This window comes from Strigops habroptila, chromosome 4 (assembly GCF_004027225.2).
Source record: "Strigops habroptila isolate Jane chromosome 4, bStrHab1.2.pri, whole genome shotgun sequence".
In the NCBI taxonomy this organism is placed as follows: domain Eukaryota; kingdom Metazoa; phylum Chordata; class Aves; order Psittaciformes; family Psittacidae; genus Strigops; species Strigops habroptila.
This window is the reverse complement of record NC_046358.1, coordinates 66,065,856-66,080,173: the sequence shown is the minus strand read 5'-3', so window position 1 is coordinate 66,080,173 and position 14,318 is coordinate 66,065,856. Positions and strand designations below refer to the sequence as shown.

Genomic DNA, 14,318 nt, shown 5'->3' with positions numbered 1-14,318 from the left:
AGCAAACTGCAACACGTATTCCTGCATTTCTCAAATCAAACAGTACTCAGTTGCACGCTCAGAGCCCAAGGAGGATTGGGAACAGAACCTGTCCCACAGGAGAAACTCTTGCATATTTATTTCAAATAAGTATTCAAAGGAAAAAGAAAAAAAAAACAAAACAAAAACACAAAACCCAAACAAACAACAAAAAACCCAAAACGAACTAAACCAGATTTTATATATATTTGCTTTTCTTAAAAAATGATTCCATGAAAGTTTTATAGTTCTCTAAGTAGTAATACAGGGTTTTTATATATACAAAATTCTATTTCAAACAATTTACTATACAAAAGAAAGTATAAGCGACTGTTACTATTTCATGATTTCAGCAAATGATGAACAATTCGGATAAGTATGTGTTCAGGATATAGTTCTACCATTTACAGGAATGTCAGTATTAAGTAGGGAATACTATTGGATAAGTATTTACAGATAAAATCCCCTTTGAGGTGGTTCCCCAAAGATTTCTCTTCAAAACAGGTAGTTCACACTTGGCTTTCTTCGGTATCATTTGGGCACCAAGGAATGAGCGGAAGAACACGGATGTACAGACAGAATCCTGCTTGATCTATTCCCACTCACAGTCCTATTGCAGTCAGTGGGCCTGATCTAGTAAATACTACCAGGAATAATGCTTGTGTGAATAGATCAGGCAGAATTTGTCCCTACAGTCATAAGCTATCAAATTTACAAATCAAAGTTACAAATTTTTAAAATAGTGACATTCCTGCAAGTCAAAATACAACAGAAACAAGAGTTAACAAAATATAAGCCCTTTATTAATAAAAATCTTTGGTTGGATCAATATCTTAAATAAGCTTCAAGAACATTTGGTTAATACCATTTTCTTTCTTCCACATAATTACTTTTCTGGTACCTTGTTTGGACAGACTACAGAAATATATCAAGTTTATCACATACTTTAAAACAAATAAATATATCAAAAGCTAAATATGGCATTTTTCTTTTTTAAAGTTCTAGCATTAATATTTAAATTAGTTTGGCAAAGAAAAAAAGAAAAGGAAAAAAGAAATAACTAACTTCTCTTGAAAACAGTCTTCTGATGTTCGGTTTTGTAACAAACCATACAGTAATTAGACTTTAAAGAAATCTTTCATTTTTCTTTTATTTTGCAGTTTGATATTTGTAATGTAAGTGCCATGGACAAGAAAAAGCAATAAGAGAAAGGAGGTTAATTGCACCAATATTATTCGGAAGTGCAGTTTTGTCATTTGACAAAGCAAAACTAAAATGTCCTATGCTTCAAAAGAGGTGTATTGATGGGATTTAGCTAGGCATTGTAAGTAAGGATTTTAGACTTCTACTTTAACGAAGCTCCTTGTACAAAAGATAGAGTATTTTAAGACAAAAGAAAAGTCCTGTGACTAACTGACGGTCTGGTCCTGTAGCCCCAGTGCAGGCAAAACTTCCATTGAGGACAGTAAGTGGGATGTGGTTTGGATTTACCCCTCTGGCACAGCCTTCTTGAAGTGCCATTCAACAGCAGAACATCTGCAGGAACAACTGGCTGTGAAAACCTCTCCTGCAGAGGATAGAGGGCTACAGAGAAAAGCCTGGCTGAGAAAGGGATGTGCTAAACTAATGGGAAAAGGGAATTTCCTCAGCAACACCAGTGTCCAAGTACTAGGCAGGGCTCTACGTGTGCTCATGAATTCAGGGCATTTAACCAAATGCTCTGTGATCATCTGCCTGCTGGGAGGATCTCCAGAGTTGTGGTGCTGCTGCCTGGCCATAAGCAAGGTGCTGCTGGGGTTCTGCACACACACAACTGGGGCACCTTCATATCCACATCAGCCCTCCGCTGATAAGAAAGAACTTTTCCAGGTTCACTTTTCTGATGTTTCTGAAGAGGGCAGTGCCCCAGTGCTTGTTTCACACCTCCAGCGTCACACACGGATGTCTGCCAGCAGAACTAAAGCCTGTCATGGAAAGCAAGTCAGTCTGGTAGGCATTACGTGATGTCTGTCCTGCCAAAAGGAATACTAGGGCACACTCTGAAGCTGATTTTGCATACACTTTATGGAGTTACCCCATAGACCTTCAAGCCTGGGGTTCCAAAAATATTTTAAATTACTAGTATTATTATCACTTAAAATTTACCATTAATTAGTTAATTAATAGGCTAAGGTCAGAGTCTCAGAGAATATCTCTATCAAGACATACCAAGTACCTGCATTTCTTAACGCACACCACCGTCAATAGTGTTATCTAACAATGAAATATAAAAATTCCCTGCATTGCCGCTTGTGCAAAAGAAAAAACAGATTATCAGAAAGAGATTGTGGTCCTCCATGTTTGTAAGAAGAGCATTTCTCACAAAGATGGGAGTAAAATGGCAGCACATCCTTCAACGTGCACCAGGTTGTCCATTAATCGAGTCCTGCCCCTTACATGATGGCTTGTGTACCAGTGGAATGCCCTGACATAGTCAACTTCCTCCTCTTCTAGATGTCAAGAGGGTATGAATGGCAGGAGGACAAGCTCCCACTGTGGCTCCTGGGGAGTTTGGGGCTGTGGTTGTTGCAATTTTCACCTTTTTTCTTGTCCTTGTCTTTCCAGGTTTCTAGCATCTGCAGCTTCCCTTGCTCTTCTCTCATGAAGACCTCCACCATGAGAACTTTCTCTTTATGAATCTGCTGACTAATGTCCTTGGGAATGTCTGGGATAATCCAGTCAACAAATTCACTCATAAACATGACCAAGTTCTGAAAATGAAATTGTGAAAACATGTAAGCAAGATCAAATGAAAGGATGACTGTAGGGGAAGGGGCCATTCTCAGTGTACTTAGTAAGGAAGAATGAAGAAAGGACAGTATTTGAGTTGGGCTCAGCTGCATGTCACAAGCCTGATACCAAGCCAAATTCACCTCAACGCCTTGCTAGAAGTAGAGAAAAATGGCAGGCACAGATGTCTTGTCTTCCGTACAAATACTGTCACAGCCACTTAGAAGTCCAAGGGAATACTGCCATTGATACATGGCCTACAAGTTTCACATCAGAAGGCGAGAAGCAAAGAGCAAGAGGTAAAATGATGCAAGTTGGTAAAATACATTCCAATGAAATGTTCCCGATTTAAAAACTCTAACTTGGGAAATTTTGGACATTTCATTTCTTGGTTAGGTTTAGAAATGATTTGGGATGAAATTGATGCTGCTTCAGTGAATTTGTTGTTGTTCACCTAAAGAAATTGGTGGGACCTAATTAGTCTTAGCCTTTTGCTTTGCTGCTCACTAAGGTCATTCTGTTGCTTCTGCATCAAACTGGGTCAGGGAATCACTGGGGATGAATTTTTCCACTGAGGATATACCTAGGTCTGGGTGGGTGAAGAGGGTGAATGAGGATGGGCAGCTGAGAAAGATCATGAGGTTTTTTGGCCTAATAACTTATTTCCAAAGGTGGCTTGCCTTACGTAGCTAAAGAAATAGTGTAACTCTTTTTCTTTCTCAGATAGAAAGTGCCTGCAGTACAACCTACCTGGAAAACTATCACAAATGCTAATCTTGCTGCTAGGACAGCCCAGAAATCCTTTGAAATGTCATACTTGTTTTCAGACCAGGGGGGTTCTCGATAATCTTTGTATCTGCAAAACAAGACTCAGAAATCAGTGATGTCATTCAGAAATTTTAGCACCATGAGGAATTAATACCAAAGGGTTGAACAGGAAATCAAACCCTCTAAAAACACGTTCACTGTTAAAATATGAGACATTATTAACCTCTTAACAGTGAAAGCCTCCTACAGCCCTCAAGCTGTACTCCAAATTAAAGGTCTTCCATATTAATACCCTCTGATTAGTACAAATAATACTAATTCTGCATAAAGATGGAGTAAATTACACAGATAATTTATTTTAAGATTGGTAAAACCCAACTCAACCTTTATTTTTAAGACTAATTTGAAAAACACAAATACTGATCTCAGATCCATGGGGTGTATTTATATTGTGTGGTGTTCTTGCTCATGATCAGCTGAAGTTTGCCATATAGAGAGAGAAGATGAGAATTTTGCCTTAGTTGTTGCTCACAGAAAATCCATGAGTTCATCAACAATAACTTGTTAGAAACAGGACCAAGAAAAAAACACTAACTTTAAATCCTTCCTATGTTGAATGAATTAGGGGTCCATGTTTTCAAATGGTTTAAAAACCCTTGGGATATGAAAGAAATGATGGGATGGGAAGAAGAAAGAGGCTGGGAGAAGAATGCAAATAAAAACGGCATTTTTGTACTGGACCATGACACTGACACTTCTGTTCCATAGGTTCTGTGCTAAAAATATGTTTGCCCACCTCATTAATCCTGTGCCTGGAGATCACCAGGAGAAAGCAAAAGCAAGCAAACCTAGTCAGCTTTTTCTTTTTTCCTCCTTGAAATGTCTCTTCCCTCCTTGTTCTCTTTTTCTTCACCCTGTTTATCCCCCTTTCAGTTTTGCTGTCATAAATGCTTTCGCTGTTATATTACAAGGGTCTATAGGGACAGGACAAGGCGGAATGGCTTTAACCTGACAGAGGGGAGATTGAGATGAGATCTTAGGAAGAAGCTCTTCCCTGTGAGGGTGGTGAGGCGCTGGCGCAGGTTGTCCAGAGAAGCTGTGGCTGCCCAATCCCTGGCAGTGTTCAAGCCCAGGTTGGATGGGGCTTGGAGCAACCTGGTCTAGTGGAAGGTGTCCCTGCCCATGGCAGGGGGTTGGAACTGGATGAGCTTTAAAGACCCAAACCAGTCTGGGATTCTATTTTTGGCTTTGGTCCCCAATTCTAAATGTTAAAACATTTGTTTTGAAGGTGATGTATATCCAAGGGAGCCTAGATGAAATGTGTGCTTCAGCACTGACCTAGATTGCTTCCTAAGCTGAACTACGTGACAATAAATTCCTTTAAAAATGAAAAGAATATGTAGATATTGTTACAAGCATGCAGATTTCCTGTAGAACAACAATTTAAGTAGGTCTTAAGTTTCATTGCAGATAAGGATACATTACTCAACAGGAATTGCTACAGAAACATCATATGAACAGCACATGATACAATGTGATATCAGAGTAACATCATTTTCTTCCCTTAAAGCATCATTGTGCTCTTTATCATCATTTATCTCATTTCCTGAAAAAAAGGAATACATAATAATAAAAATCTTTGCATGGACAAACACTGAATTGAACAATGCTAAGCCCTGTCTCTCAAAATAAGCAGGTTTTGTGGTTGCTTAATATGTGAGCCGAGATGTTGAAGGCAATGGATCCGTGTGATAGAAAAGGTTACCAAGGTGCTAAAAAGGTCTCAAAAATACAAGGGACCTGCCCCAGGAATGTAAAAATTTGTCCCATTCTTAGTCAGCTGTGAAAATACTTAAAATTAGTTATCATTCAAGAGAGTACCTGCATATCTGAACCTCATAGCCAAGATCCATGGGGTCGTTGGGAGCTGTTCCTGCTTGAAAATCGCTGACATTAAAAGAAGATAGTGTATGGTTCACGAAGCCATGCATGGTGCCATTCTCACTGTACATATACAGGTACACGAGGCGTGGAATGAAGTCGGATGTGAATGAGATCACAAATGCCTAAGCCATAAGAGTAAAGAGTGAGCGCAACATTCAGGCAGTGGTCAAGTTCATAATATCCTCAAGTATGTCTTGTCCAAACAAATTCATGCAACTCAGGGGCTGCTTTAGTAAACAAAGGGGGAGACTGCAGCCCACAGGGTCCTAAAAATGGAGTATTCACTGCTGCAAAAAGGTAGGATTTACTGCTTACTCTTCTGAGTTGCAGAATATTAGGTGGAATAGCTCCATGCTGACTGAGATTTCTACCTGGATAACAACTTGGATTCCCCAGAGAATGAAGTGGCCGTACCGCCGAGCACGAGGGGAGGGCAAAATATGGCACTACATAAGCCACAGCTTGCCCCTGATGCATTGTGTAAGGTCCAACGGATTGATTTCCAAGTACTTTTCTGTTCCGCAAACAACTGGCAGTGAAGTGAATCTTTAAATTCTCACTGCATTGCAAAATCAGATGTATATTTCAGCTCCATCAAGAGAAAAGGATTAGCAGGCTGAGCTCAGTTTTATATTGCATTTTATTTGGTGATTTAAAAAGGCTTTCTAAAAACATCCTACAGAAAATGCAAGAGAGCCAGTTCAGCTGAGCTCTTCAGAACTTTAGCCCTTCTCATTTGTCATTCTTATGAAACATTCTCACTGGCATTAATCTCATGTACATGCGGAACAAACACAGTACAAAATGTTTTACTTCTTTTATGATAAAGGGGATAGTACATAGATCAAAGAGGCAAAAAATAACAGTGGATAATGACAAAGAGAGACTACAGGGAGGAAAAGAAAAAAATAGAGACATTATTTCCAAATTAAAAAAGAGGAAATGGTAAAGACAAATTAAGGCAGTCTACCAAATAACCAAAAGAATGGTTTGGCTATAGCACAACAGACACCTGTGGGCAAAATGAAGGGATTTCTAGTTTGGATAATGGTGGAAAAGCCATGAGGGCACACGGACAGGTGGCTGTCAGCCCTACATGGCCCCTGTTTTTCTGCATCTCAAACATGTTTTCAGCTTGTCATTTAGCTTTTGTTGTTTCATCTGATGAAACAAACGATCATGATCATTGTGGATGTCTATTCGTATAGACTATTAGATAAGTACGTACATTAATATATTAAAGTGAGCTAAAATTTTCTAAGGGCTGGGATGTTCTAATATTTCAGAAAATTATTAACTCTTCTCCTTTCTCTTGATTTTAAAGGATTTACACTGAAATAAAACTACTAGAGCAGAATGGAAAAGCAGGCCTATTGAGTTAAAATGTTATTCATGCCAAATTACTTACATTTATGATGACGGCAAGCTTTCCAATACCTCTGAGGATATTATACCAGATTCCTGAGGAAGGAGACAAACATGTAAATGCTGATCTAGTCATTAAAATGAGATAAATTACATTTTCATTTAACAGTGTTAGGAGCACTTATGACTGTGCCAAACTAGTGTTATATTTTAAATTAAAAGAAGAACAAATTAGAAGAGATTAATTTGGTCACTTGTAACTAAAGAGAGCCCAACTCTGTCTTTCAAAGCTATGTTTAGGCACCTATTTTTTGGAGGTTTCAACCTAAAAACTTCTTTGAGGAAGAGGAAGGCAAGTGCAAGACAGAGGAATGCCTGCATAGGTAGAAAAGAAAAACATCAGGAAATTTCATTCACACTTCTCAAATGCCTGAGGATAAGAAAGCTACAGACAGGGAGCTGGAACTTCCACACACATGGTGCAGAACATACTGATTTACCAGCTTTAAGGATCTACCTGAATCTGTGTCTACACCTTCTCATCACGCTTGATCCTAACTCAGTTTTGAGAAAGCAAAGCTCCAGTGGAGCCACTTGATGGGATTTTTCCAGTTGCATCCAGAAACCACACAGATAAGGGTTTCCTCAGCATGGGCTCTGTGCACACAAAATGTAATACCAACCAACCCCATGCTGAATCAGATTCAACCCCTCCAGATTTAGTCTGAGGATGATGCATGAAGCCCCCCAGCTCTGACTCTTCCCCCTCTCCAGATCCCATTCCTCATTGAAAGGCTTCTTGATGAAGAAATCCAGGGCTGCTACAAGATCCACATGGTTACAGCCCTGATGAGCCACTCTGCTATTCTGGGTCTGAAAAGGAAGGTGTAGGAGGCTTTGCACAGGGTGACATCCCTGGAAGACTCCTTTAGCCTGGCCAAATCCTTTGCTTGACAACTAGCTGATACTTCATATAGTTTTGGTCTCCTGGCACAGCAGACATAAGCCAGCCTGGACAAAATTGGAGGTCAGAAGTGCAGAACTGAACTTCAGGAAAAGATATTACAGTATCAGCGGAAGCAGAGATAGATCTGTATTTGCTGCCAGTGGCTACCAACTGCCTTGAGCAGGTGGGACTTTCTTCCTTTCTTGATTCTGCTGATGCCTGCCCTAAAATCTTGTCTGGTTTGTCTGTGGCCATCTCACAGTCTCTGACTTCAGATTGTCTCTGGAAGAAGTGGGGTTCTTTCAAATGCAGAAGCGGGATTGAATTGCAATAAATTGTAATTAACATCCTCTCAAAACCAAAAGAAAAACCTCAAAACCCTCACACAACCATAAAACCAACAACACCCTGCCTAACATCTCCACCAGCAAACTTCACATGCAGCATCAGCTGAGCCAGCCACAGAACACCCCAAAAGCAATGTGGTAAAGGCAACAGCATGCTAAAACACAGTGTGTTCTTCAGCTCTAGGATGATCTGAGGGCACAAGGATGAGCCCAAGGAAAATCTCTGCTTGCACAACACCAGAACAAACACTGAGTTTGGTAACAGATCATGAACTCCACTGCTCTAGCTGAGTGGTTCTGTAACATGAACAGTTACTTTAATGACCTTTTTAATTGTAAGTAACCAACACTTGGAAGAAGTAGGTTCCTCATTACACTCACCCATAGCTGTTATCCCCCCATAGCAGGGGGAGGACTGGTCTGTTGTCACTGTACTGCCACAGAGCCCAGTCCCACCTAAATTCACTGCAGCTTTCAGCTTCACCCTTCCGACATTAATGCTGAGTAGGGTTAAAGGGATACATTTACCCACAGGCTTCTGCGCCTTCTCTCATTCCCAAGGGTATTTCTCCAGGCCCACTCCAGAGTTATTAAATGCAGGAATTGTTGCTTCTGCAAGAAAACTGCGTTGCCAGGAAGGATTCTTGATGTGCAGAACCACGTGAGATATTTCGCTATTGTATTGATCAGTTTGATTTGAAAAGTGATATTGTTTGCTTAATAAAATATTTAAGCTTTGGTGTTTCTATTTTAAAAGTAAATCCTTGATAAGTTATGAGAGTTCACAGTTAAGGCATCGTCTAATGTTTTGAATTTTCCTATAAATATCTTCCTGTTAATGAAACTAACTCAGAGTAATAATATCCTGCCATCCATCCAGGAATAAACAAACAGGGATAACAATAGCAATGTGCACTTACCTATATCCTTTGCTCTGACTGCTACCGGTCTCCTCAGCTCAGTAACAAACTTTTTTGCATCTAGACGGATTTCAATGATGTTGTTCAACAAAGCAAACAAAGGTGCCAGTGGGAAGGATGCAACAAACAAAGTTACAAACCCAAACTGAATAACTGGAAAGAAAAAGAAACCATTTCATCAGCTGTGGTCAGGATTTATCAAATTGCATCATCCCGTCAGTGCCATCCCATTAAATTCTAACAAGATGACACGTGCTGAGAGACTAAATCCCATTTTTGGCATCAGGCAGGGTTTGCCTGACTGCTGTTCCATCTGGGCACCAAAGGGCCAGTTGCCCCTCTTGCAAAAGGCAAGGCAAAGTAACCAGAATCATAGAATCACTGAATCACAGAATCACTGAATCACAGAATCAACCAGGTTGAAAAAGACCTTTAAGATCATAAAGTCCAACTGTTCCCCAGCACTGCCAAGGCCACCACTAAACCATGTCCCTAAGGGCCTCGTCTACACAGTTTGTGAACACTTCCAGGGATGGGGACTCCACCACTGCCCTGGGCAGCCTGTTCCAATGCCTGACCACCCTCTCAGGGAAGAAATTGTTACTCATCTCCAGTCTAAACCTTCCCCTGGCACAGCTTGAGGTCGTTTCCTCTTGTCCTGTCACTTGTTCCTTGGGAGAAGAGACTAGCCACCTCCTGGCTCCATCAGGTTATTGTAGAAAGTTATAAGGTCCTCCCTGAGTCTTCTCTTCTCCAGACTGACCCCCGACCAGGTCCCTCAGACTTGAGGGACCCATCAGACTTGTGCTCCAGACCCTTCACCAGCTCTGTTGCCCTTCTCTGGACCTGCTCCAGCACCTCAATATCATGGATAAAGAAACTCCTAAACCAATTTTGCCACCAGTGAGACTGGCACAGGAGTGATCTGAAGGAGCGGGAATATGGCAGCGTCCGTGTGAGCTGTATATAAATGTGCCATGCTCCACCCAGCACATTTTTAGTACTCACTCTTCCCACTGGAAGCTTCCTCTTCTGAAGTATAGAAACTTACAGGCTTCAAAAAGGACGTGACTGATTCTCTGTCTTTATTGGGAATAATTTGCTTCCTACAACCTGGGGTCATATTTGCTTTTGTCTGATGAGGACATGACAATGATATCATACTCACCCTGGTACTGTCAGTGCCCCACCTTTCTCTTCCTCTGTTACTTCCAAATGCTGATCTCAGTAACTGCATCTTTTCTTATTTTTAGGAACTGACAGCATGACCTCGTAGCTTGTACCATTAAATTTCAATCTGTTTCTCCTACTCTGAAGATCAAGGTCATCAGCTATTCTAATTCGCCTCTGCATTTACTGGGAATGCCAATTTTTGGTGTTATTTTACTTCATTACCCTTCATCACTATTTTTGCCTAGTCATTCCTTAAAATACTAAATAAAGTGGCTCTTTTAAGAAAGATCCTTCAGGAATGTAGGATACTGTAGCAAACAGCATTATAGAATCATAAAATCACAGAATCAACTAGGTTGGAAATGACCTTTGAGATCATCAAGTCCAACCTTTACCCCAGCACTGCCAAGACCACCACTAAACCATGTCACAAAGGGCATTATGTTGAACAGTTCTCAGCCTTGCCAAGGTTGAAAGTAGGAAAAGAAATGGAGTTGTACAGCAACGCAGAGCTGACATCCAGTGCTTAAATTCTGTATCACTCACTCAACATAATACGTTACTTTAAAAACCCCAATTGTATGTGATGTGTTAAGTACAACCTGACCTACAGGCACTTATCTCTCAGAAAAGGTTTAGTCCAGATTTCAGAAAAAAGAAACAATCCTCTGTGAGAATATGCATTGGAAATTACCAAATCTGAATTAAGTAACTTATTTCCAATGCAGGATGCAACTGATGAGAAAATATGTCTCACGATCTCAATTTTATGCCATTTAATCATTTGCATTTGAAACTTGATGGTGACGTCACATGGCCTGAAAGAAAGTATTTAAACAGGGGAAGTTCAGGTCAGATCTTAGGCAGAAGTTCTTCCCTGTGAGGATGTTGAGGCGCTGGCACAGGTTGCCCAGAGAAGCTGTGGCTGCCCCATCCCTGGCAGTGTTCAAGGCCAGGTTGGATGGGGCTTGGAGCAACCTGGAACCGAAAGGTATCCCTGCCCATGGCAGGGGGTTGGAACTGGATGAGCTTTAAGGTCCCTTCCAACCCAAACCAGTCTGTGATTCTATTAAAATATAGTGCCAAATTCATCCATGAAGCAGCCAGTGGTTGGCTGAAGCATGCTACAGTCCAAGACTATACACTTCAATAATGAAGTTATGCCTCATACCCACTGTCCACTGTATCTACAGTTCAGAAACCTCAGCTCTCCATCCCAGTTCATCAGAATAATTGTGGTTTAAAATGCCTTCTTCCCATCCCACTCACTCATTTCCATATACTCAGGGGTAAGTCCAGCAAAAGGCTCCAGGTTATAGTCCACTTCATAGCGCTGCTTTTTTTTCATGTGCTCTTCATGATCTAAAGAACGCCGACGCTTTATCTTCATGTAGCGTATAAATTTCTTCATTTTTCTGGGGGAAAAGGGAAGGATTTCATTAGCATGCCCTTTGGGGCACAATGTCCATTTTGCAGCTATTTTGCATTAATAGACACAATGAGCTTCATACTTTCATAAAAACTGTGCAAGAGCAGAGTTCAAGTCAAGAGGCAGTGGATACACTGTGTATCACACATGTCCTAAAAACCATGTGTTTAATAGAACCCCAACAAGAAACAAGCAAAAATTGCTACGTACGGGATGCCAATCTCAAATAAATTGTTCTGGATCAGCTGCTTGCCCAACATGATAATACTGAGCTGGATACACAACTCCATTAGGCAACCTCCTGGAGCACACTAGAGTGGACAGAGGAAACATCAGTCAGAACATCTGCTGCATCCCTGTGGCAGGGGCAGATGATGCTCCCACCCAACAAGATCACAGACAGAGGGAAAGTGGAATTACCTCTTCCATTCGGAAAGAGTGGAAAATGTAGACATAGTCTCCTGGACGTCCAACAAATCTAGGGCACAATGGTTAGAATTATAAACTTGCTATGGATTTTTTACTTTTTATATGTGATTCCTAAAGTCACTGATGCCAAACTCTATGCCTTTGAATGGGACCACCTAGTGTTTAGTCCTGAAAAAGTGAATGACATTATCTTTGGTTTTGTTTTAAAGAGCAAATCCTGTTTACCGAGTAAATGACTTGGTAAAACTGTAAGTCTTGCGCCCTACAATATTCCAGGCAGAAATCCTTTGAGATAATCCTCATTACTGTTGCATTAGCTGGAACGTGCCACATAGAGTCTTTATTTTAGCCTTATGCTTTCCTGCTGGTTGCAAGAAGAGAGATGATGCTTGCTACGATATTAAGTTAGGAGTGGTAAATAGGCAACAGTTAATAGCCTTGTGGTGGATTGTAGCTGAATGCACAAGTTTATTAGTACAGGAAAGATATGGACCTGTTGGAGAGGGTCCAGAGAAAGGCCACAAAATGATCAGAGGGCTGGAGCACCTTTGCTATGAGGAAAGGCTGAGAGAGATGGGCTTGAAGAAGAGACTCCAGGGACACCCCCTTGACAACTTTCAGTTCTTAAAAGGAGCCTATAAGAAAGATGGGGAGAGACTTTTTAACACGGCTGTTGTGACAGCATGAGGGGTGGCAGTTTTAAACTGAAAGAGGGAGATTCAGGCTGGATGTGAGGAATAAATTCCTTATAGTGAGGGTGGTAAAACAGTGGCACAGGTTGCCCAGAGAGATAGCGGTTGCAACATCCCTGGAGACATTCAAGGCCAGGCTGGATGTGGTTCTGGGCTATCTAATCTAGTTGAAGATGTCTCTGCTCATTGCAAGGGGGTTGGACTAGATAAGCCTTGAAGGTCCCTTCCAACCCAAACTATTCTATGAATCTTTTCTATGATTATCTTAACGAATGGCTTTAACAAATTTGAAACTGGAGAGTACCAAGTTTGTGCGTTATCCCATGAGGCTGAAGAGGTTTCAGGTCAATACTGAGGCGTGCTTAAACCAGATTTACTTTACTGTAAATTATGGTCTTAGCTCAGCAGCAGCTCCCTCATAAGCAACGAGTGGAAACCAGGAACAGCCTTTAACATAACTCACCGGCCTTTGAAGAAAGCGACGTAGAAGATGGGTGTGTAGGCATTGACGAACTTCAGGAGGAAAGCCTTAAAAATCAGCCGCTCTTCAAAATTCTTGTCAGTTTTTGGCACCTCTAGAACCAAGGTGACATGCATAAGAAATGTTAAGGAATTAATCCTACCTGGAACATTTCAAGATCTTGTAAAGGTGGGCTTTGGAAAACATCAGCCATCTTTTAAACAAAGGGGTATATGTTTGTTAGAATCATAAACCAGTTTGAGTTGGAAAGGACCTTAAGATCACCCAGTTCTAACCCCCTGCCATGGGTAGGGACACCTTCCACTAGACTAGGTTGCTCTAAGCCCCGTCCAACCCGGCCTTGACCACTGCCAGGGATGGGGCAGCCACAGCTTCTCTGGCCAACCTGTACCAGTGCCTCACCACCCTCACAGGGAAAAACTGATTCCTTATATTTAACCTGAACTTATATTTAACCTTTTTAAGTTTAAACCCATCACCTCTTGTCCTATCGCTACAGTCCCTGATGAAGAGTCTCTCTCCAGCATCCCTGTAGGCCCCCTGCAGATACTGGAAGGCTGCTATGAGGTCTCCACACAGCTTCTCTTCTCCATGTCCTTCTGATGTTGAGGACACCAGAACTGCACACAGTGCTGCAAGTGGGGTCTCACGAGAGCAGAGTAGAGGGGCAGGATCACCTCTTTCAACCTGCTGGTCACACTAAATAATTTGTAGCAATATACATATATATATTGCAACATGCAATATGCAATATGGACACACTGAGTGGTCAATCATAGAATCATAGAATGATTGGGTTAGAAAGGGCCTTAAGATCATCCAGTTCCAACCACCTGCCTGCTAAGGATCCCACCGTTCGGATGCATTACAACAGTAATTCCAATTTCATTCCACATCTGGCTGACCTCCATGACCTCATTTGCAGATAGACAAGAACTTATCTGAGAAGATTTCTGGCCCTTTTGTCACTGATGTTTGTTGGAAATTATTCAGAATTTTCTTTTCTACAGTGTGGGGTTTTTTTTGCACCCACTTTT

The 14,318-nt window shown here is 41.2% G+C and overlaps 1 protein-coding gene across 2 annotated transcripts in view; it reads right to left on the bottom strand.

Moving 5' to 3' along the window:
• Positions 1 to 202: 202 nt before the first annotated feature.
• ANO1 (anoctamin 1) overlaps positions 203 to 14,318 on the bottom strand; it is an 82,081-nt gene continuing 67,965 nt past the window's right edge. Inside the window, exons 21-29 of one of the 2 annotated variants that reach the window (XM_030482335.1) lie at positions 13,264 to 13,375; positions 12,100 to 12,157; positions 11,890 to 11,990; positions 11,520 to 11,665; positions 9,078 to 9,230; positions 6,908 to 6,960; positions 5,437 to 5,621; positions 3,538 to 3,643; positions 203 to 2,768 (exon numbers count right to left, since the gene is read on the bottom strand). In XM_030482335.1, coding sequence (XP_030338195.1) covers positions 2,508 to 2,768; positions 3,538 to 3,643; positions 5,437 to 5,621; positions 6,908 to 6,960; positions 9,078 to 9,230; positions 11,520 to 11,665; positions 11,890 to 11,990; positions 12,100 to 12,157; positions 13,264 to 13,375 — 1,175 coding nt within the window. In that variant the 3' untranslated portion in view covers positions 203 to 2,507. The remainder of the gene's footprint in view (positions 2,769 to 3,537; positions 3,644 to 5,436; positions 5,622 to 6,907; positions 6,961 to 9,077; positions 9,231 to 11,519; positions 11,666 to 11,889; positions 11,991 to 12,099; positions 12,158 to 13,263; positions 13,376 to 14,318) is intronic. The other variant, XM_030482334.1, reaches the window with a different exon arrangement.